Here is a 24,173-nt window from a genome sequence, read left to right on the forward strand (position 1 = left end):
TAAAGCTCTAAAGAAAGCTTCTTGGTTGAGGCCAAGATCACTGTGCCTTGTAAGAATCAGGGGTGGCTTCATGGGATGTGGGAAGCTGGTGTGAGCTGCCGATCACTGCCTGAGTAAGTAGAGCTGTGTTTCTCCCCCACAGTCACCTGTGGGACGTCTCTGGGCCAGGTGTTGGGAATCTGCATTCTTAATATGACCTCAGATACTCTAATGAAGCCACCTGTCACAAAGAACCAGCAGGGGAAACCTCTGGCATGAAGAAGGTTGTACTTGGGGCCACCACTGCTGTGGGGTTTTGTTTTATTTTGATTTGTTTGAGACCAGTATGAGTCTAAGATAAGGGATGAAAACCAAGTGAATTTGTAAGCTGTGTATCATCAACCTGGTTGGTCTCCGTCTCAGTGCCTGGCATGACACTGGGGTTTAGCTCTCTGCCGTACACCAGGGACTTTTGCTATAAAGGGCCAGATAATAAATATTTCAGGCTTTGTGATCTACACTTCTATTCTCTGGATGAAGCAAAGTTGTCTGACCTGCTCTCTGATCTTTGACAGGTTCTGCCTTCGACAGGTCTGGGGATGAAGGCTGCCAGCATTTTGACCCTGATTGGCTGCCTGGCCATGGCCGCTGAGCCCAAAGTCTACACTCGCTGTAAACTGGCAAAAATATTTGCAAGGGCTAACCTGGACAATTACCAGGGCTTTACCCTTGGAAACTGTGAGATTTCTCCTTTCCTGTTATCTTTCTTCCCTTGATCTCCCTAGAGACGTCAAAGGCCCCATCTACACTCACATCCAGCTTGTAAATGCTCCACCCCATGAGGGACAGCTGCTAGATGTCAACTTGTCATCCACTACTGCTGTCGAGGGCTCCTCTCCTCTGCCCTGTCCTTCCTGTCCTCACTCCCAGAGTCCGGCAAGGGAAGGAAAAAGCAGTGCCACTCTTGCTGGCCCTGTAGGGGGCGGACCTGACATTTAGTCTAGACTAGGCTCAGCTACTGACTAGGTGTGCCACCCTGCCCGCCCTGTGCCCCTCGGGTGCACTGCCCGCCCTGACCCTCTCCCAGGGGCTTGTCCGGAGCGGAGCATTGGTGTAATATGTTTAAGGGAGCTCTCCCTTAATAGCAGGTTGGAGAAAATGCATTTTTTTTTCCTGGCATTTCTGGCTTTTTCCTCCTCTAGGGATCTGCATGGCGTACTATGAGAGCCGCTACAACACCACGGCTCAGACCAACCTGGAGGACGGAAGCATTGACTATGGCATTTTTCAGATAAACAGTTACACGTGGTGCCGGCGTGGGACGCTACAAGAGAGAAACCACTGTCACGTAGCCTGCTCAGGTACGCTTTTGGTTTTCCAAACACCCCATCCTTGAGGACAAAGACAGGAGAGCTGATCATGGAATAGCCACCCGCCTTTGCTTTTAACTAATACGTGGAGTCCAGATGTGCAAGCAGGTCTGTACCAGGCCAATAATTATTCAGCAGTTACCCTCGGCGACACTCACCATCCTGTAGCCAACTGGTCCGGAGGTGACTTATTCCTTCTAGGGTGGGTTTCATGAAGGCCTGCCTATTATAAAAATAGGGGGTTTCACAAATGACCTTACTACCCTTTCATGCATAGAGGCATTAAATATGTTCAAAAACTGAGAAGCTGTTTGCTAACTGCTTTCCATAAGCAATTCACTCAAAGGAGGCAGTTTATGTCTCTTTGTACAGAATGAAACAAATAAATATACTTCATACAGCATTTCTTTCTTTTTTTTTTTAACTTGAAGTATAGTCAGTTTACAATGTGTCCATTTCTGGTGTACAGTGTAATGTTTCAGTCATACATATACACACATCTATTGGTTTTCATGTTCTTTTTCATTATAGGTTACCATGGATGTTGAATATATAGTTCCCTGTGCTCTACAGAAGAAACTCGTTTATCTGTTACATATACAGTAGTTAACTGTTTGCAAATCTCGAACTCCCAGTTTATACCTTTCCATCCCCTTCCCCCTCAGAAACCATAAGTTTGTTTTCTGGGTCTGCATTTCTTAAATAGTAGAAACGATAATAGAATTTGCTTCTAAATCTTCTGCTTTAATCATTTAAGAAATATATGAGTTGAGCACGGCAGAATGCGTCAGACATGAGCTCTGGTGTTAAGGATGAGAACACGAGCTTTCACAGAGCACACAGCACATCTGAAAACGTCTGTATTTCATTTTCTTCTTTGAGGGATATTCTTTCTATATATAAAACCCTGGGCTGGCAGGTGTTTTTCTCTTATCTTGTTAAACATGTCCGTTATCGTCTGCTTGACTTCTCTATTATTGAGAAGTCAGTGATTTTCTTCTCTGAGCTCCCAGGGCTTAACGTGTCCTTTCTCTTCAAGCTCAGTTTACCGTTTCCTCTTTATCACCAATTTTCAGCAATTTGATGACAGTGTCTGTTTTGTGTATGTGTGTGTGTGTGTGTGTGTATCGTGCTTGATATTCACTAACACTTTGGATCCCTGAGTGGATAATTTTTCACTCTTTCTCCTTCTAGGAATCTAATAACACATGTGTTAGATCATTTGATATTTCCCATGGGTCACTGAGGCTCTTCATTTTTTTTCCAGCCTCCTTCCCTTTCTGTGTTTTGTTTTCAGTCATTTCCATTGCTGCTTCTTCAAGTTCTCCGGTCCTTTTTTCTGAAGAGCCTAATGTATTAAATTCACCACTTGAATGTTTCATTTCAGATGTATTTTTCAGTGCTAGGTAATCTTTTATTTCTCTCATTTGATTCGTGTTTTCCTGTATGTCCCTGACATTGATAAACATACTAATAAGCACTGCTTTAAATGTTGCGTCTGCTAATTCAGTCGGTGCTGTGACTTCTGGGTCTGATCTTTCTCCTGGTTGTGGGTCATATTTTCGTGCCTCTTCATACATGTGATCACTTTTCACTGGATACTAGACGTCATGCATGTGACGTTGTTGAGTGCGTTATGTTGTCTTCCTATAAAGATGGTTGAATTTCATCTTGACAAGCAGTTAATTCTGGTCAGGGAAGTTCTAGACTGTCTTTAAGGGAAATTGTTTAGCCTTATTGTCAAGGCTTGTAACTTTTAGCGTCTTTTGAGTATCCCAGGCTTCAGCAAAGTCTCTCTCCTCTGGCCAGTCAGAAATTAAATGTCTCCCAGTCCCGTAGTTGCTCAGGTCCCTGGTAATTTCTCTCTGACTAGCCTCGTGGAGCTTTCTTCTTTACATGCCCAGCTTGGCCAAAGACTCCAGGCATCTCTGTTCATATTCCTGGTGCTGTCCTGCGTGGCTGCCACCTCTGATCACTGTCTCCTCCACTTCCGTCCTGCCTGGGTTGTACCTTCGTGGTCTGGAAAGCGCCCCTGGGCAGAAGGGCAGAGAGCATCGCAAGTTTACCTCACTTCTCTTCCTCAAGGATCGTGTTCCTGCGTTGCCTGATGTCTGATGTCTGAAAATAATGTTCCCATATGTTGTGTCTAGTATTTACAGTCGGGGAGGAAATCCGTTCCTCCATCGAGGCCATGCTTGACTTTAACATGCAATTTACTAATTTCATATTGCCCAATGTAGTTCCAATTCAGGAAGTCCGGGGCCAATGTCTGTCTGCAAGACAACCATGGATTGGTTCTTGGAAGTTCGAATGTTAGATGGTTCATGGTTAGAGGTGAAGGAGCACTCATCTCCGTTTTCTCATCATAAAAAGCATGGGATTTTTTGAGGCAGCTTTAAAATAGAAAACAGGATGTTGGTTTTAATATCCTAATCACCCCTCAATGACTGGTCTCCCTCAGCCTCCGGCCAGAGAGACTGTAATTATGGACATTATCACTCTGTCTGATGTATTGCAGAAGTAGGGGCATTCATCATGGGAACTTGGGAACAAGTTAGCATCAGGCTGTGTTTGCGAGGTCCGTGACATCTCATGTGTTACAGTCCATACACACCCCGCGCTCGTCTGCTGAAGCTATGCCTTCCTGTTCCCATACCAAATCAGCGTCTTAAAATTGCTGCCAACCTTCCCAAACTATTTGGACAAAATATTTGTTATATATACATATATATAAGCATGTCTATGTATACACAAACACATATACATATAATAATATAATAGCAATCTTTATTTCCCTCCAGTAACACACTCCTCACTAAGAGATGCTTACGAAAAAGATTATTGCCTCCCGCATCTAGTCTTGCCCATGTATCTCTGTTTCTCACATCAGCCTGGTCTCTGCGTTGGCTGCTGTCACTCTGGAGAAGTTAAGGAGATGTAAATTGCGGGCATGGTCATGACATTTTCCTTGGGGGTAGGAGGACGCTGGGCAGAGACAGACTTTGCATAGAACTAACTTAACTGGAAAAAACTAGTTCTTTTTGTGTAGATTGTTGCTGTTTTCTGTTGTGGGATGTGGGAGAACCAACGATTCAATTGAACAAGGCTTTGATGTTGAACAGAACCCTTTCCTGATTCATGTGTGACTAGACGGAGTCGTCTATTTAAAGTCAGTTGAGCAGAAGCTGTTCTTGGCATGGCTCCTAATACATACTTGCTCTCTGAACTCATTTCTGCCCCTCTGCTGTCCCCGTGTGGCGGTTTCACTGTGTTGCTCACATCTCAGCCCTCCCCCAGATTCCTCTCCCACCCCCCCCCCAACCTCGCTGAACAGATTTTCCTAAGGAAAAGCGAAGTCACGCCCAGCTTGCACATTCACAGCATCTCAGTTGTGCAACAAAACGCCAGCAAAGCGGGACATGGACAAGCACCTTACACCCACTCCACGGCCTGGGCCTGCAGCGCCCACAGCAAAGTCAACAAGCTGCGCACCTGCTGTGTGAGTGAGAGCAAACTGAGGCAGCACACGCACAGTCACTGGCACTTGGTTTACAGTGAGAAGTAAAGCTTTGTTAGCTTATAAAAGTCTTTTGCTTTGTTTCTAGAGAGATAATTGTTTATAATAATGGCTATTACTGTTAGCTGACCTTTATGAAAAATGTGCCCTATGTCAGGCACATAGTAAGTCTCTTCATGCATTACCTGCCTCCTGTATATTATTACCATGATTCCAACCATTATTATCCCTATAAACTGAGGTCACACACCCAGTAAATGAGTCTGCTTTCAAACCTAGGGCTACTTCCTTCCAGAGCATTTAAGCTAAGATTCCGACTAACAGAACACTGTATGCTAATGAAGTCGATAATAAAATTATAACTACTTCATTAATTTTTCAAGTAGTTATTTATTTATTAGGAGATTATCCAAACGTAAGTGCTTGGTATCTAAGGCATGTTCACATTACTGAGAAACACTTTGTTCTCTGTGCATAAATGCTTGATAAGTGCTAAGATACTCTGGTTTGTGATTGAAAGTGGTTGGGGCCTGGTTCCTAGGAGAAGTGGGTTCAGTGGGGTCTCCAGGGATGGAATGACACAGATTACACACGGTGGGGGAGAGGCAATCCTATTATACCCAGATTGGCATGTATCAGGGGCCTAAACGCGGAGAGCAAGGCAGGTGTTTGGGGAGAGGAGGTTGCCTGGCCGGAGATGCCGCATGCTGACTGGTGGGAGGAGTGTCAAGCACTGACTCTTCTAAGGTTCTGCTCTTGTGTGGCAGCCCGCACTCAGGGACCGAGTGAGCCAGGAGTATGAAGACCAGGCCACAGGGGTCCAACCTGGGCAGCTCCGATGAGCGACATTCACCCCCAGGCTCCAGGCCAGATGGTGGATCGACGGGTCTGTAGCACAGCCACCTGACGGGTCTGGTCCTGCCTGGTCCTGCTTCTGCCCATATCTTCCACAACCTGCAACAGGAGTGATGCTAGACTTTTTGCTTTGTTTCTTTGCCTTTTCTGTCATGTTTGTGCTGAGAAGGATTTTGAGGCCACTTCGGGCGAAGTGATACCAATGAACACATTTTCAGTCGAAAGATTTGTTACATCTGAGAGCCACAAAGCAACAAAGGCAAAGATTGATGTATTTGACACAAAACTTAAAAATGTCTGCATGTGAAAAACATCTTGGGCAAAAAAAAAAAAAAAAAAATTTAATGCACAAGCCAGAAAGTTATAATCTACAAAAGTTTACTAATTACCTATAAAGAGGCCTTACATGTAAAATTAGCAAGAATAAAGAAAACACTGTGGAGGAGGGAGGGATAAATTAGGAGTTTGGGATTAACAGATACAAACTACTGTATATAAAGATAGGTAAATAACAAGGACCTACTGTAGAGCACAGGGAACTATATTCAATATCTTGTAATAATCTATAATGGAAAAGAATCTGAAAAAGAATACACACACACACACACACACAAAACCGAATCACATTGCTGTACACCTGAAACTAACACAACATTGTAAATCAATTATACTTTAATTTAAACAAATTACAAACACAAGGGATAAAAAACACTGTACTTGTGCGTTTCTTTAGCACATAAAAAACATTGTTCTATTGCCTTTTCCCTAAACACATTTCCAGAAACCCTTCAGGACTGGTCTATTCCTCTGAAATGTCAGAGTCTGAAACTCTAAGATGTGGATGGTCTAGAAACAAAAACAATCCTTTGATTTGTGAAGGAGCGTAACAAAAAATCAGGATGTGGCTCACAGTTCTTCCAACCCTCCTGTTCCAAAGAGCAGTGAAGAAAATCCGATTGGGGTCCCCCCCCCACCCCCGCTGAACAGCGAAGTCTCAGCTAGCCTTTCACTCCCTCTTTTGCAGCCTTGATCACTGACGACCTCACAGATGCGATTGTCTGTGCCAAGAAAATTGTTAAAGAGACAGAAGGGATGAACTACTGGTAAGAGCCTTTCCCTGGGAGACTCAGGCAGACATGGGCGAAACCTGCAGTCTGTCCGCGCATCACAGCTGCGGGGAAGTGGACCAGCTCACCTCTGCAGAGTGGGCCAGCGATGTTCACGTGGCCTTGTCTGTAGCCTCTGCCGCTGGTGTGCGGGTGTGAGGTGACCCTGATAGAAGGGCTCAGCATGGGGAGGAGAGGTGGGTAGGGAGTCATGATCACTTACAATTGCTTTTCACGTTAGGGTGTTCCAAACAGTGGAGAGGTGCTTTCTCATGTGATTTGGAAAGCATCAATGAACACAGTACACTAGAGGGGGAAAAAACCTTGAGAATGCTCTAGATTTGGGTAAGAGTTTGGAGGGCTATGGTAACATTTGGTGGGGAGCAAGAGCAAGCAGTGGGGAGAGGTTACAAGAGAAACTGACTGGAAACCTCCCTAGTTTGTGCATGAGACATGCTCAGCTGGCGCTTACCAGCATCTCTGCGGCTGTGTTTCTTGTGAACACTGCCAATCAGGTCACCTGCCTGGGGAACCTGACTTTTCCGAGATGTGGACATTTAACTAACTTATTTTACATCCTTATAAAAGTTGTTTACTTGTTGCTGAGGCTAGTATGGACCGGGAGGAAACCAGGGAACGTCTTCATAAGGCAAAAGGATGGAGTCTTAGATCTCAAGTGAACTAAACCCTGGGCACCACTGATTATTTGGGTCAACTGCTTATGGTGTTTGAACCTCTCAATCTTTGGCTTTTCATGCTCCTTTCTAATGTTCCTGCTCCCCTCTCCTCCTTAGGCAAGGCTGGAAGAAAAACTGTGAGGGCAGAGACCTCTCTGAGTGGAAAAGGGGGTGCAATGTTTCATGAATTGGAATTGCTCCAAGGACATGCCGTGACTCCCTAGGATTCGTAAGAATGTCACAACGGTCGTGTCATCTTGCCTCCCTTTCCCTAATATTCCTTCTCAGAGCTGGAGAGGGAAAACCAAGCTATAATTTTTTAGGAAATAAATACTTCCATTTGAGTGTCTTGACTTTGACCTGAGTCCGTTGCAATGATGTCGTAATAGCACAAGGTTATACTGGGTTCAGGAGGCATCAGGAACCCAATGGTAGACCAGACAGAAAATGTTGAGGACTAACAGGGAGCCAGCTGGGAAGTAAGGGGACAGATTCTAGGGGAGGGAGCCCCAAGAGTCAGGCAGAGCTGAGTCCCCAAAGAATGAAGAACCCACATAAACAGCTCTACACCCTAATGTCCCACTGTCCACTCAGTGAACCTGGTAAGGCGGTGATAATGTTGTGATAAGAAACTGAAAAACTATTTCCAAAGGTCTTGGAAACTGTAAAAGGGAATATAAATCCTAGTTGCTTATTTTAATACACTTTTGTTGAATGAAGATAACTCAGGAATAGGAGTAATATTTTCCTCTTGAATTTCTGAGGGCCTTGATTGTGGAAAATTATCCAGGACAAGGTTTTTTTTAATCTCAAATGATTATTTGCAGAAATACTAAAGCAAACGTCTGGGGAGGGAAGCAGTAGGATTGCATGCTTAGAACTCTGATGAGTTTTGCAAAAAGATCAATCAAATTAGAGGGCCAGACAGCTTTCCTTCCCCTGGGACTTCAAAGCGTTCTTTGGATTTGGATTTTTTGTTTTGTTAAAATTTTTCCTCCTAGTCTTTGAATGGCTGGCACTGGGTTCCATGCCCACCTGGGTCATAAACATGGTCCCATCGGTTTTAATGAAGCAGGAGGTTTGGCTGAGAATGGGGGCTGCCAGGTAGATGAATGGCAGGATAATAATAATGAAAATGCATACTTATGGACGTCTCTGTGTGCTGATTGTTGACTTAGTAGCGCTTAATGGATTCTGAAATTTTCAGAATTTCTTCAGCCGCCTGAAAGAATGATGTTTTGATTCTTACATCAGATGTTTCAAAAGCTTTTTCCCTTGCTTTGTAATGCCTATTAAATTGTCACAGGATTCTGTCTGTTTAGACATATATAAAATGTTTATATTCTTTTGGCAAGGAGCAGTTCAGATTTTTTAAAGCCTATGTCTGCAAGGGAAACCAGTGGATGTGAAATGAGCCAACAGTAAGGCCCTGGCAGCTGGCCCCTAGGGAGTGTTTATGGCTGCTTAGGTGCTATTGCAAAACTATCAGTCTGCCCAGGATGGACCTTCTTCTAAGGGGGCGACTTACCTGCAAGCATAACCGTTTTCCTAACAAACCTCAGTTACGTGCATTCTCCGGGTCAGATGGCATTCAACGTGACCCTGCTCCATCCACCTAACGTTACGGAAGGGCAGCCCCACCCACTTCTAACCCCAGCAGGACAGAGAATGAACAAGAGAAAACTCAGAGAGCAGAGCCGCCCTGGAGAGAAGCATCCCTGTGTGGAGCAGAGGGCATCCTGGGAATATCTCTTTGGGATCTAAGCTGCCCAGCCCCAACGTTCCATGTAATGAAATGCCCTTTAGATAGTCAGGTCAGTTTCCTGACCAGGCTAATGCAATCTGTAGGCCTAAGTCTGGAAACAGTTTTGTTATGAGGATATAAGCATGGTTTTTGTGTTTAATAGATTTAATGTAAATGGATGCTGGAGTAACGTGGGGAGCACTGGGGATAAGAGCTGCAAATTCGTCTCTATTTGGCCCCATTAGAATGCTCATCAAAACTGCCTGGAGGAAGCAGGAACATTCTCTCCGGCAGAGATGAGCTGAGGAAGGAATGTGTGTCGATGACCAGGGGCAGAATGATTTATGCTCCAGACCAGAGGTCAGCGAACTACACTCATTCATCTGCTGCCCCCCTTGATTTGGGAGTCGTATTTTTAATGAGGAGCCATTTGGGGGCCACAGGAGCCAGGACTCCTTACAGTAAAGGCAGGGAAGCGTGCTCCTTACAGGGCTAGAGCGTTTTATGGGTGTCTGTGCTCCTGGTTGTCCCCAAACCTGGAAGATGGTGCCGCTTCCCTAGAGCCCCACCTGCCTGAGGTCCCTGTGGCCCTCCCACCCCCAACGCCGTCCCCCCTGCGGTCTTCCCCAGGCCTAGCTGTGTGCTATGTAAGGACGGTGTGTGCTCCACGGGGGACTACCCAGGACTGGTGGTCTCACCCAGTATGGAAGCTCCCTGAGGCCTGGACCAAGGATTGGAATTGCGGAGTTTTAATTCTGTAGCCTGCTCTTTTCACTCGCTCTCCTACAAGACTTCCCCCAATTAATGTTTTCTGAAATATATACGCTGCATAAGAGCAGCGCCATAGTTAGCGGCCTGTCCCAGAATTCATTTCCTCTTTCCCCCGTGATTGCACATTTGGGTTAACCAGGAGTCTTTTTAGGCTTGGACTCCAGGCCAATTTTTGCAAAGGGCTCTTTCTTTTCTTGCTGCTTACGCTCGCCTCCAAACTTCACGAAAAGCCCTCAATCCATAATTTTATGGGGTTCTTGTTTCCACAGACTCCTTGACTGCTTTGGGGGTGACTTCAATAGGGACTAGACATAGACTATTGGATCACATTTTCCAAACAATTAGGATTTGCCATTTGGTCCCACATCGAGAGAAAAGACTTAAAGTTGGTACTGCCCTGAAAAACCCAAACCTTGCTGTTACCATGCTGTTTCACGTCCCGTAAAATGGGGATAATAACGCCGGCTGTAGACAGTTGAGGTCAGGATTAGCATCACTCTCAGAAGTACGTGGCACAAAACATCTTTTTTAATAAAAACTGGTGACTGTTCATCTATTTCTACATTTTTCTTTCTCCAGGATGTTTTCTAACAGGTGACTTCAGACACTCCCATAAGATGAACTACATTTCGTGTGAAATAATGACATTTCCTGGAGGGAAAGTGGAAGATCTTGCCCAAAAGAAACCACCCGTGAAACCAAGGCTGAGTTGGTTTTGCTAGATCCGTGCTGCTGAGATTTCCAGGCTACAGGGTAAAAAGTGGAAGTCTAGGTTCTCCCACCCACCCGCCAGCGCGCCCCCACTGGCAACATAATTCTTGGCAAGGAAAAAAAAAATAAATCTATAGTTGCCTTGAAAAGCCTTCATGCAGAATAAAGCCAGGATTCATAAGTAATCGGACTTCTGCATCACTTTTCAAAACAGTATCCTGTTACTAGCTAAAGCAAACAGAGCGGTTTCAACCCCGGGAACTGACAGGCAGTGCAGAGGGCAGATTGGAAAAGATTAAATATTTGTGCAAAACCCTACACATGTCCCTTCACAAAGGGCCGCCTTAGTCTGGACTAAAAGGAAACAGGAATCAGGGGAAGGGGATGCAGGGACTAGGAGCCTTATCTTTCCAGAGGAAGGACTGGCTTTGGAGGAGGAGGTGAAGGGGAGAGAGGGGAAGCAGGCGGTGCGGTGCAGGTGGAGCCTCTGGTCACTGCAGGCTCCTGAGGCTGCACTTTTGACCCGCGAGGTGGAGTCAGGCCACAAGGGCTCGGGGAAAACGGAAGCAGGATGGTGAGAGCTTTGAAGCTGCCAGGCTGTGATGGCAGCGAGGCCAGACAGAGGCACGTGCGGAGAAACCCAGACTCTCAGCAGTGCTACAGTAACTTGTAGGGGCTGGAGAAGGGGGTATGGGCTGGAGAAGGGGAGATAGGCTGGGGCGGAGTCCAGGGAAGTGCACTGTGCAAATCAGATCTGCAGGCTGTCCAGAGGCCTGTCAGTGGGAGCAGAGGACAGACTAGAAAAGTGAGATTTTTCAAAAATTGTTGAAAATTGCAGTTTTCAACTCCACTGATCGTCTATCCAAGGCAGCTCCTGCGTCTGAGACATTTTAGTGGCTGCCAGAAACTTAGAATCAAAAAAAGAAGAAGAAAGAAAAACCTCAGACAATACTGTTCTGTGCTGGCAGTAGGGAGATTGCTGATAAGATGAGAATCTTTCAGAAATTGGGATTTTCCTGTGGACTTTGGAGCTCCTTGTGGCCCTACCAGGAGGACTAACACAGGATGCTCTGCATAAAAAACAGCTCCTGGGGCTTGGGGAGGAGCCTTTGAACACAGCTCAAATGACCCGCCTGTGAGGAGGAGGAGGAGGCCCCAGGGGGAAGGACAGCCTGTGGCCCCGTGGGCTGGCTTAGGGACTGCGCCAGAGCGGTGGTCCTCCACCCCAGCTGCACAGAAGCATCACTGAAAGGATTTTTAAATGCTGATGCCCAGGCCTGGCTCACTTGCGTTAAATCAAGCTCCCTGAAGATGCTGATGTGGGTCTATTTTTAACTCCCCAGCTAATTCTTATGTGTGGTCAGGGCCATGAACCCCAAGCAAGAGACTTAAAGAAATCCTGCTGGAGGAAGGCTTTTTTGTACCCAAGTCTCCTCATTGGGAGAAGAGCATCAAATACCCTCCACTTCCTGGCTGCATCCTGGGTCCTCAGGAAGCCATTGCCCTCAGAAGGCTTAGAGCCAATCCCTGGATCTGAGACACTGAACCCAGTCATCCAAGCAAACAGGTGAGATGGAAAATAAGTTTTTGGGGGTGGTAAGCACGCTGCAGTGTATACAGAAGTAGAAATATAATATTGTACACAGGAAACATATAATCTTATAAACCAGTGTTATCTCATTAAAAAACTATAAAGTTTTTTAAAAAGCAGACTGGGCAAGGGGGATAGAAATCAGACAACAGTCAACAAATATTCAAGCAACTACTACGCAGCAAGAGCTAGGCTGTGCAAATGTTGCAGTGAAGCAGTGGCAAGCAATTCCAGTGCTCAGAGCTCCAAGTGTTCTGTGCAGGGAGGGGAGGAAAACCACCCACGGGCTGATGTACAGGTGCAGAGAAGCCTAAAGTACAACTTTCAGAAAGGTAAACGCATAGTTCTTCATGCAATATGAAATAAACACGTGTCGAAGATTTTATTCAGCTCAATAAATGAGGGAACCAGTAAGACATTATGACCAGTTAAATGAGATTTTAAAAGCTATATAACAATAGATAATTAACAAAAGGAATGAAAGGGTACGATTAATGGGTTAGATACAAAACTGATTAAGGTCTTAGGGGAAATAAACTATGTTCTTTGGATCATTTTTTTTTCCAGCCTGATAGAAATTATTTGCATCTCCACCAAAGAAAAATCTATAACTTAATATTGTGACTTCTCCGAATCTAAGAATGCTAAGCAGCAGGAGACTAAGTTGAAGAAAGTGCATTAGATAATCCTTAGTGGGCTTTGGACCCCATGTGGCATTGAAAGGACATGCTGTGCACCTACTTGTCTTATTTCTAGGTTTTTGATGATTTTTCTTCACAGTGAGAGAAAGGCGAGGGGGCTGCTGGGCTGGAGAAGAAACAGCTACATAGTCACACAGGGCCCAGAGTCCACACAACTACAAGCCGGTAACATCCAGGTGCTGCCCCGTCGTGCTGTGTAGCCGTGCTAAGGCACCACCCACACATCCAGTGTGGCCTCTTAAGCTTCTGGGAAGATGGAGTCAACCCTTTACAATTATTGGAACGTGTAAAGCCTCCCGCGAGATTCCTGGGAATTCCCAAAGAGTTTCATGCTCGTGCACCCCTCTGGCTCTGAGCTCCTGGTCCATTGAAGGAGCCTCTCATTTCCTTGCTGCCTCGTCCCTGACAGAAAATGCATCCCTTTCCCTCATTTGCACAACCCCGTGTTTTGCATTAAACCCACTCACGTAAGACATGTCTATAGACTTTACTAGGAGGCTCAGGAAGTGGGAAAGAATAGGTTTCAAATGCAAACACCTCAGACACTAGCAACTCCTGCTCCCCCCAAAGATGCTTTTCCTCCTTTTCTTTCTGAACAAACTAGTGGTCATCTTTTTTTTCCAAATCATCTTGGCTACTAATAACAGATGCTCAGAGTTTTACCTTCTCTTTAAGCAGTGGATTAATGAGTCATCTTACGTGAAGTCTGGTCTCTCCTTTAGTGAAAACTTTGGTGCCAGCTGATAGGAAAGGGATATTTCTGTCCACTTTTATATAAAGTATCTCTGTCTTCCCACCCACAGCACTGTATCTTGTGTCCCAGCTCCCGCCCCTGTGGCTTGACCCATCCCCATCACGGCCAACAGCTTTGATCTGCCCCCACCCCACCGTCCCCACTGATTGGATGCAGGCCTCATGGCTGGGCCTGGGGCCAGGCAAGTGAGGGGCGCCCCGACAGCCTTCAAGGTCAACAATATCTTCACGCACTAAACTAATGGGGAAATAAAACCCTGTGATGAACAGAATGTCAGATTTTTAAATACAGGCAGGATCAATACCACTGATTCTTTTCCTTTGGCCTCAGGCTTTAATACAGCTCTTCACAGCACTATGAGTGATTTTTGACATCATCTTTAAATTTTTGTATTTTCATTCATTATGGGACTTTTTTGCATTCATTTTGATTTTTAGAAAGCAGTGCTTTTGAATACTGATACCCTCAGTCACAGAATTTTTGCCTACCCCCTTAAATTCTGAGCTGAGGCCTCACCTTGGTCCTGGCCCTGGAAGTTTTCTAGTCAAGGAAGATGATAAAATTAGTGGGAGATGTTTCTGAGACATAAGTAAATAAAGAGAGAGAGAGAGAGATCTATCTGAGAAATACAAGAAGACAGAGAGGTCAGTGGGGCAGTTAGGAATGGCAACGAAAGAGGGTCATCGGACTGGCAGAGCCGGGGAGCAACGGATAATAAACAGGACTCGTGGTCCAGGGGCAGAGAAGCTGACGGAGACAGTCAGCTGAGCCCCAGTCTCGCCTTCTGGAAACTAAGCCGGTCTCGCTAGACCTCAGTTTCTCACCCTGGCTGCTCCCCTGCGGAGATTTTCTAAACTGCGATTCCCCATCCCTCCCACAGGTGATAAAGTCACAACCTCTGAGCATTTCCAGCAGCCCCCAGGTCACTGTCACTTGCCCCCCAGGTCGGGAACCCCTGGCCTCCTCCAGCTCTGACGTCCTGGACTCTCTTTGTCCCGCTGCTGTTTTTAGAATCATCAGTAAGGTAACTTTTTAAGCTTTTTAACTTTGTCTGAATTACAGAAACCTTTGAGAAATCTTGGAAGACAGCAGTGTGCCCCTCATTGGAAAAATGCTCATGTGACATATACCCAGTTCTGTCTCGGGGATCCCAGAACACCTCCCCCACCCTCGGGAAGCCATCAGTAGGCTCTGAATTACAGGTTCCTCATCTATTGTAAGCAGCAACCAGAAAAAATGGATTCCTTGTGCCCATCACTGTGCTAATTGCTGTATGAAACGATTTACGTGGACCCATCGCTCCCTCTGAAAGGCTGGCTGAGATACATGTGGGAGCCAAGATGGTGAGCCATTCCCACGGCCCCCTTCTGAATTCCCATCCAGCCGCCTTCAGGGCTCACACTCTGAGGCCTGAGCCCATGGTTCCCCACCCTGGCTGCTGTGAGATTCACCTGAAAGTCTCTAGAAAATACTCGTGCCTGGACCACATCCACCCCAGAGACCCTTATTTCTGTCATCTGCAGAGGGCATCGGCATCACTTACAAAGCTGCTCCCCGGCTGGGCAGCCCGGGTGGAGATGCTGCCCGAGGGGACAGAGGGAGGGGACAGCGGGAGGGCAGAGCTGGCCCTGCTGTGCTGCGTGAGCTGACCGGGGAGGGCGCGTCCCCGCTAATCACTCCCAGCTGCAGGGTAAGCAAAACTGAGCGAGTTTATAAGCTGCTTAAAGTTTAATAATCCAAAATATAGAGTGCCTTTAGCACCATGTAACAGGAAGAGGACCAGCTAGGGAAGGAGAACTCTGAGGTTTGTTCCTGGTGGTGCCAAGGCTCCCACTCCCTGGAGCCTGCCTGCTGTGTGGAGGTGATGGGCACAGCTACGGGGCTGGGCAGACCTCAGCTCAAACTTAGATCCTCTTAGCCTCTGTTTGACCTTCAAATAGTGTACGGGTGCTACTCACGGGCTGTGGTGGACACTGAGGTGCTGCGTGTGAATTCTAGCACAGAGCAAGAGCGCGAGAAGCCTTTACTGTGATTACCACGAGCCTGCCCAGCACACCCCAGGGCCACTGGGAGGACGGGTGCAGACATGCAGGCGCAGCCTCCCGCGAACCATGAAACACCATAAGGTGGTGTTACTGCCACCAGCCTCCAGGCTTTAATTAGGCTGAAGCCAGGACACAAGTTGGGCTGATTCCAGAGTTCCTGGGAACAGACCTCAAAGTCTCTCAGTTGCACTCCTCAACACTTTCAGAAGAGTCTTTGGAGTCCAGAACTGAGAAAGTTTTGGAACAGCCCCAGCCTAGTTAAATGGGGACCACGGTCAGGTTAACCAAGCCATCTTGTCATTCCTTTTAGCAACTTTCTCATGTGAGGCTGAGTGAAAACCAAGCCCTTAGGGCGAAGCCTGCATGCAAAGTGGCAACAGTGATTGGCTGAACTGGTCAAAATAGGGAAAAAAAATCAGGTGAGCACTACTTCATTCTGGGTATTTTAAATGCCCCTGCAGTGGGCCTTAGAAGAGTTTAGAAGCATCTGAAAGCTTAGGCAGGCTCGCTCAGAAACTGCAGACATTTCCCAAACTTTCTCTTTTGTGTTTTTCCAAAGAGAGTTGCCAAACGTGCCCCCAAAAGCGACTGAGTTCCCCAAATTCCTGGACATGGGTGAACAGAAAGTTCAGGGCATGTAATTCCAGGACTAGCTATAAATGAGTTTGTCCATTCGATCTGAAATTGCCTTCATCCACTTACAGAAATTTTGCTATGTCTAACGGCGTAGCGTATGGATTGTACCCACAAACTCGGGCATCCAAGGAGCAACCCACTACCTGTTTGAACAAAGGAAAGGAAAGGGGAAGAGAGAAAAGCATCAGCTAAATTCTCATAAATATCCCGCTACACTGAACATAAAGTGTTGGGCATACGGGGTCACAGCTTGCCAGCTGAACCATTAGTTTCCCGTGTGTAGTAGATTCACGGGATATTGCAGAGAATAATAATAATGATAATAATAATGGTACTGAGTCCAAGCTCGTACTGCTTGCTGCACAACAGGCCAATAAATCAAGAGATGAGTTGTTGGGGCAAAGAATAGCAACTTTATTTAGAAAGTCAGCAGACCTAGAAGATGGTGGGGTAGTGTCCCAAAGAACCATCTTACCTGAGTGAGAGTTCAGGATTCTTATATATTAAAAGGGGAGGGGGTGTGGTTGGTTGTTGCAAACTTCTTGGTGCCGGAATCCTTTGTTCTTGCAGCCGTCCACGTGGGTCCAGTCACAATGTTCCTATAAACCTCCAGCAAGACAAATGTTATTCTCTATTCTGCAAATTTTTATCTCTATATGAATGCAAAGGGGTGATGCCTCTAAAGGTCAGAGCCTTGAGAATGGACTGTCCTGTATATTTCAGGCTATAGGCAACATTCTTAACCTGAAGCAAAAGCAGTAGAACATAAAGATTAAAGTGAAAGGAACAGATCCAACATGGAGTCAGGTTTGCTCTTCCCTATTACATAACACTGAACAAACACTCCTTCATGTTGGGAACATAGCTGAGGACTTTTCATACGTTAGCGAACTGAACTCCCTTAACAATTTTATGAAATGAATATTATTCCCTTTTTACAAATGAGAAAAATAAACCGAGTCTAATGATTCTGTCCAAGGTCGTATAAGGTTAGTTTAATTAACTAAATTTAGTTAATTAAAATAATTCAAGTCCAGGTTTTCTTAGACCGCTCTTAACCATTACACTATACTACCTGAATACACACCTCCAAACACATTTTACCCAGAATTTTAGTCTCCTAGTCTCAAGAAAATGTTAACAGATTCCAAAATAGAAAGAATATAGAATTGTATTTTTCTCTCTCCTTCTCTGTGGGACCCCTCCCTCACTGAGTCAGGGAATAAGTAACAAAGAGACCCAAAGACCAGGCAACAGGAAGAAGGGACCAAGGAAGAAATCTGAATTGATCAGGAGACCACTGGACAAAATGTCTTCAACCAAATTCACAGATTTTTCAGGATGTTTAGAAATGTAAAACCTCCATCCAATTACAAAACAACAGATTTGTGAGCAAATTGTCTCACTGAATGAAGAACACATTTCTCAACTATATCCCTGACTCCCCCACCAGTAACTTGCCCTGCTAACTTCAAGACTCAGTATCGTCATGGGACTCATACCACATGTCTCTGAAACCTTCTTAGTAATTTCTGTCTTACTGACCAGCCATGTAATATTTTAAACTACTAAAAAAGTCTGAAGCTAGGCAAAAGAGAGCAGGAAGAAAGAAGAGACAGTAGTTCTGACTCATTCACTGTCAAGATTACCAAAAAGACATATGACAGATGAGGGCCAGGTGCAAGGCTGGTTAAACTGGGAACAAAGCATCTAAAAAGTTCCATCAAGAAGGAATCAGTTACCATAAGATCCAGCAATCCCATTCCTGGGTGTATATCTGGAAGGAACTCTAATTTGACAAGATACATATACCCCAATGTTCACAGCAGCACTATTTACAATAGCCAAGATATGGAAACAATCTAAATGTCCATTGACAGCTGACTGGATAAAGAAGATGTGGTACATATATACTCTGGAATACTACTCAGCCATAAAAAAGAATAAAATAATGCCATTCGCAGTAACATGGATGAATCTGGAGATTGTCATTCTAAGTGAAGTAAGTCAGACAGAGAAAGAAAAATACCATATGATATCACTTATATGTGGAATCTTTTTTAAAAAAAGACACAAATGAATTTATTTACAAAACAGAAACAGATTCACAGACATAGAAAACAAACTTATGGTTACCAGGGAAGAAAAGGGGGGAGGAGGGATAAATTGGGAGTTTGGGATTTGCAAACACTAACTACTGTATATAAAATAGACAAATAATAACATCCTGCTGTAGAGCACAGGGAACTGTATTCAATAGCTTCTAATAACCTATGATGAGAAAGAATATTGAAAGGAATATATATGTGTGTGTGTGTGTGTGTGTAACTGAAAATTACACTGTACAACAGAAATTAACACATTATAAACCGACCAGACTTCAATTTAAAAAAATAGAAATTAAAAAAAGAATCAGTAGCATTTATGTGCTTTGCAGAAAAACCCCAGACTTGTGCTCTCCTGCTCACGGAGAGCAGAGCTCTTCCCCACCTAGGACTCGGGACCCCCCAGTGCCAGAAGCCGATTAGAATGTGAGTTACATCCTGCCTTCTGCCATCCCCTCCACATTTTCCCGTGAGTTAATCATCTGACCCCTCCGAGAGGTCTGGCTGCGTGTACTGAAGCTGTCTGTTAGCTCTTCTGTGGACTGCTGGGTTCGGTATTTCATCTCCAGCAGGAATTCCAGACAGTCAAGGTCCCCACCTGTGAGGAATGGCATGTGAGTAATGGAACAGGGCAGACAAGTTCAGCCTTGAGGAGATGGACGTCTCTAAGAGCGGCGGACAAGAGACCCTTAGACTCTAGACATTCGAGGCCTGGGGTGGAGTGAACAGGGAAGAAAATTAGCTCAGGGAGAGCAATTCCTAAATCAGTGGGAAAAATAAAAACACATGATACGTGGAGTTGTGAGCTACTGGGGCATTCGGTTTCCATTAACTGTACAAGCAACAGTTTGTGTTATTATTACTGATGTTGTGTGAGCCTGTGTGTTGTGTTTAATGGACACCCAGAGCAGAGGCAGTAATAAAAAGTCAGTGCAGTAAGTATGTGAAGGAATTAAAGCTAGAACTTATCAGCGTGTGGAAGAAATAAACACAGATCGTTCCAGGTCCTGGGCTCTCCGAAGCCTGTGGTTTCCCACGCTTCCAGGGAGTGCCCCAGACAGTGTCAGCTTTCCCATTTGAAACTCTAAAGCATCCTAAAGCAAACACGAGGCTCACAGACAAATGGCTTCTCTCTGATTTACACGTCAGTGTTTCTCTGACTGTTCTCAGCCCGGTCACCCCTGAGAGCACCTTGCAGGCGGAGGCATCTTTGTTTTCTCCCCAATGATGCTGTCGGGGCCGTGGGTGGGACAGTGGCTGAAACACCCCGTGCTAAATCTGAGGGCACTGGAAATCTCCTCCCACCTTCCCGAACTGCAGTTTTGTAACCTCAAGCCCAATACTGCCACATAAATAGTTTCCTTCTTTGAACTGGGAATAGATTATGTAGTTTGTTGACCACAGGTATCCTCAGGCCTCTCCTTACAGAAAATGAACAGGGGAAACCAAGGTGTCTATCCATTGGCAAGTTCTGTGTTGGCATTTCTGTAATTGGAGGTCAGCTCGTCTAAGCTACACGAACTTCTGAGAGCTCTAGAGCAGTGAGAGGTTTCTGCAGCGACCAGCACATCGCTGTCTGGAAAATTTATGAAATAATAACAGTAATGGCTGTCTTTCATTAAGTGGAGAATGAGGGACACTGAGAATGTAGACATAGGTGGGGGCGGTGCTGGGAGGGTCTCACCGATAGGGGAAGAACAGAACTTGGGTGCAGGTCTCCATCTGACCTGGACGCCCACATCCATCCCCGTGTGCTTTGCTGCCCCTTCAGACAAGGCTGACCCACACCTGGGCAGGTTTCGGATAAGATGCCCATCTTCTGTCCTCATCTTCCCTCTCACGGTCTTTCTTTTCTTACTCTTTTCTCTCAAAGATCTGATGTGCCTTCAAAAGAAAACATCCCTGAAGAGTTTCTGAGCAGTTGCTTAGCAGATGTGGGACCTACCTAACATCCGTGGTGAGAAGGTTTGTTTGTTGGATTTTTAGCACAGGACGGAAGGATGGTTTGGAACAGGGATTATCATAATGTTTCTCAGGAAAGCAGTCAGGATGTAGAACTTCAGAAACGACCATTCCACTTTGTGTGCTTTCCAAATGTGAAGAGTGATGCCGGGAGCAGAGGAAATGCCTGGGGTTGGCTCCCAGCGCTCCCGAGCTCGCCGCCATGTGTACGATGTGTCATCCTGAGACTGGCTCTGCAGGGCTTGTCCAGCGTTTTCTACCCGCCAGAGCGAACCCCTACCCACATTTTGTCGGCTCCCCACCTCCTCTCGTTTTTGGCAAGCCCCTGGTCTCTCATGTACTCTGAACCACAGAGGTGCTTATCGACTTGACCTAAGAGGGGACACAGTGCCCTTTCAGCTAATGATTGTATGAATGCTCTGTTCTCAGGGGACCCTCCGTGTTTGAGTAAGTTTGAGCATTGAGTAAGAACATGGTTTGTTGGTTCAGGACTTGACGAGGGTGTGAGTTGGGGTATGTGTATGTGGGTCTGGGTGTGTGTGTGTGAAAAACAACAAGGAGTCAGCAGTGACGGCAGGCACTAAGGAGTGCAAAGAATTCCATCATCTCCATAATCAGTGTTGTTTACTATTCATTACCAAGAGCAAATACAACTGCAATGGAGGATTCTTTATGGCTAGAAGAAATGGGACAGTGTGTTCCAGATTTTCTTCCTTCCTTTCTTTCTTCCTTCCTTCCTTTCTTCCTTCCTTCCTTCCTTCCTTCCTTCCTTCCTTCCTTCCTTCCTTCCTTCTTCTTTCTTTCTTTCTTTCTTTCTTTCTTTCTTTCTTTCTTTCTTTCTTTCTTTCTTTCTTTCTTTCTTTCTTTCTTTCTTTCTTTCTTCTTTTTTCTTCTGGCATCGTAACAATCAGACACCGTTGCACTGACATTTTTTGCCTCTAGACACATTCATGTTGTGGGTATTCTGCAAACGCTGATGAGGATGACGATACATAGTGGGTGGTCAAGGCATGAAGGATTTTCATCGTTAAACTTCTGAGCACTGATGACAGCTTGCGTCTATACAGGACTTTATAAAGCATTCCATTCTCGGTAAACTCAGTGAGATCGATGTTACCCTGTTACAGCTGAGGAAAGCGAGCTTCAAAGAGCTTGTAAGTGCCCAGTGACGTGCCGCAAAGCACACAAGTAGTCCATGTCAAGAGCAGGCTCCAGACCTGAGCCTGGGGGCTCCAGACACGGTCATTTCCCAGCATACCCTGCTGCCCACAGCGGCAGGGGCCTGTAGGGCAGGAGGTGGGTCTCCAGGCTTCTCTTTCAGCCAGTGTGGCTGAGTGAGGAGTAGGCTCTGAGGGCTCACATCACGGACAGACCAACACAGCTTTGCTTTGGGTTCGTAGTGTCCAGGGTAGGAGAAATGAGAGGCGGTTGGGTGCCTCGGGGCTTCCCAGCTCTGGAAGGGAGATGATGGGTATTGCTGCGATCCTGGGAGGACATGGAGGTGGGTGAATTATTGATGGAGTGTAGGCCACCCCCCTGCAAAAGTGCTGGAACTGTTAAGACTCTGGGATGAGGGTTCCTCTCCAAAGGAGGGAGGTGTCATTCTTTGAGAAAACCCTGTGAGTCTATAGATGAATTTGGGGACTAGGAAAGAGAAGAAAGATCGGATCCAATTTCTGTGTAGTTTTAGACTTGAAATCCTGATAACAAGAACTTGGAGAGGAAAGGGAGGGGAGCTGAAGTGGTCCAGGTACAAGAAAATTCCTCCACTGGCTTCCCTTTTACCCACATGTGCCCCAGAGACAAGTCTTCTCCTCGAAGACCCGCCAACAACACAGCAAACTGGTGAGACCTTCAGTGCCTCTTGACTCAGCTCATGCTGTTTCCCAGAGACCCATGATTGGAAAGCTTCTTGGCATCTCTCATGATGCCTGCCTAGGATGCCCCATGCTTCTGAACACACAAGAATCCCAGCTTGAGAAGGATTCAGGTAGTCACCCCTCTGTCTTCAGGCGTGAATTGCTCAGTGGTGAAGTATCTCAGCTTCCAACACCAACTACAGATGTCAGCGAATGCCCTCAGGCCTCCTTTCAAGCCAGTTCTTATCCCAAATGGTATTAAAGCAAGCACACAATGAATAACTGAAAAATTGTGCTGAACACTGGAATTTGACACAACATTGTAAAATGATTATAAATCAATAAAAAATGTTAAAAAAAAAAAAAAGAGCAAGCACACAGAATCAGTGGGATAACGGGTTTGTTACTATATTGCTAGAGATGTTGTGACTGTGTCGTTGTTGGGTGTCTCGGGCCAAACTGTCATCTTTGTATTTCCAAGGCTTTCATTTCCCTCAATCCCATTCTACTCTGTAATTGTTGGCCTATTCGCTGGGACTGTTTCTACAGCCCGGGTAGCAAAAGTCAAGATGGGATGCCAAGGATGTTATTTTTTTCTCTCCAAATGCTCAGTTTCCCACTTAGCAAGAGCTGGCTCCTAGCTGACTTGCAGAAGGCGATGCCCCAGAGACATCCGCTCTTAAGTACGGAGTTAGCCAAGGCACATTTCCTGGGAGGTCCCCCCGTTACCTGACAGAGCAGGGAGGGGCACCCACCTTCTGGGGTCCCTCTTTGCTTGGAAGGCCTTTCTGATCATTTACTTACAAGTATGCTCAGACCGCACTTGAAAGAGATGTGTTTTTTCATTCCCACTTCCTGTGGCCTGAAGAAAACCAGAAAAAAAACCTGACAGCTCCTGGCGGTTTGAATTTTATCTTTCCACTCTGGGAGCCAGCCACACAGCAGAATTATATTCCTTAGTCAAACAGACAAGCTACAGAGGCTTCATTGTGTTGCCCGCTTCAACACAGGAAGCTGGGGTTAGGGATGGAGGAGGGCTGGTTCCACATAACGAGGGGTGCTCAGGGCCGTAATCACCACCCTGTGCGTTACAGGCTGGGCCTCGGGAAGAAGGGACCACTGAGGGTGCTGCTCCTTCCAACCCGGGAGTCTTTGTTCGGCTTGGACAGCCACCCCCTTGAACCTGAATGACCAGGCTCCTCTCCCTGGAGAAGCACCAGCCCCCGCGTCTGGCATGGAGTCTACCAGCAACTCAGAGGGCTGACGGAGTCTTGGGGGAAGTTTTCCAAATCCGCTCCCCACTTATCCACTCTCCGCTGTGCCTCTAGGGTGAGTCTGCCTCCGGGCCCCACGTAGGTGGGCCCAACCACAGAGGGAAGCCTCAGTGACCTTTTCTGAAACCACTAAAGGAAGGAGGGAGCATCCAAAGGGCCCAGATGTGAGCAATCAGGACGAGCAGAGGGAGAATGGTACCCGCCATCTTCCTTCACCTCCGCGGGCCCCCTCCCTGGATGAAACTAGTACTTCCCTCTGTAACTGTGGCTCCAAGGACTACAAAGGGCCTTCCAGAAGGCCACCAGGAGGTCTCCATTTGAAAAACCTATCATTTCCCTGCCGTGGGGAAGTGGCCAGAGCAACCTAACCTCAGCTTCACCTTGGGTAGCTGGACTTGGCTTGCACTACTTTGAAAGAGCAAACTCCTGCCGGCCCCCGAGAGAGCCCTGTGCTGCGCGTTGAGGAAGCTTTAAAACAATCGCACGTCCTCTGCAAAAGGCCTTCAGGGGCCACCC

At 46.1% G+C, this 24,173-nt stretch overlaps 1 protein-coding gene across 1 annotated transcript; it reads left to right on the top strand.

Moving 5' to 3' along the window:
- Nucleotides 1-503: 503 nt before the first annotated feature.
- LOC105096297 (lysozyme-like protein 1) lies at nt 504-7,709 on the top strand. Its single transcript, XM_010988588.3, has 4 exons — nt 504-717; nt 1,182-1,340; nt 6,746-6,824; nt 7,622-7,709. The coding sequence occupies exons 1-4, from the start codon at nt 579-581 to the stop codon at nt 7,689-7,691; spliced, it is 447 nt and encodes a 148-aa protein (XP_010986890.1). The 5' UTR covers nt 504-578; the 3' UTR covers nt 7,692-7,709.
- Nucleotides 7,710-24,173: the final 16,464 nt, after the last annotated feature.

Source organism: Camelus dromedarius, chromosome 26 (genome assembly GCF_036321535.1).
Source record: "Camelus dromedarius isolate mCamDro1 chromosome 26, mCamDro1.pat, whole genome shotgun sequence".
NCBI classification, from domain to species: domain Eukaryota; kingdom Metazoa; phylum Chordata; class Mammalia; order Artiodactyla; family Camelidae; genus Camelus; species Camelus dromedarius.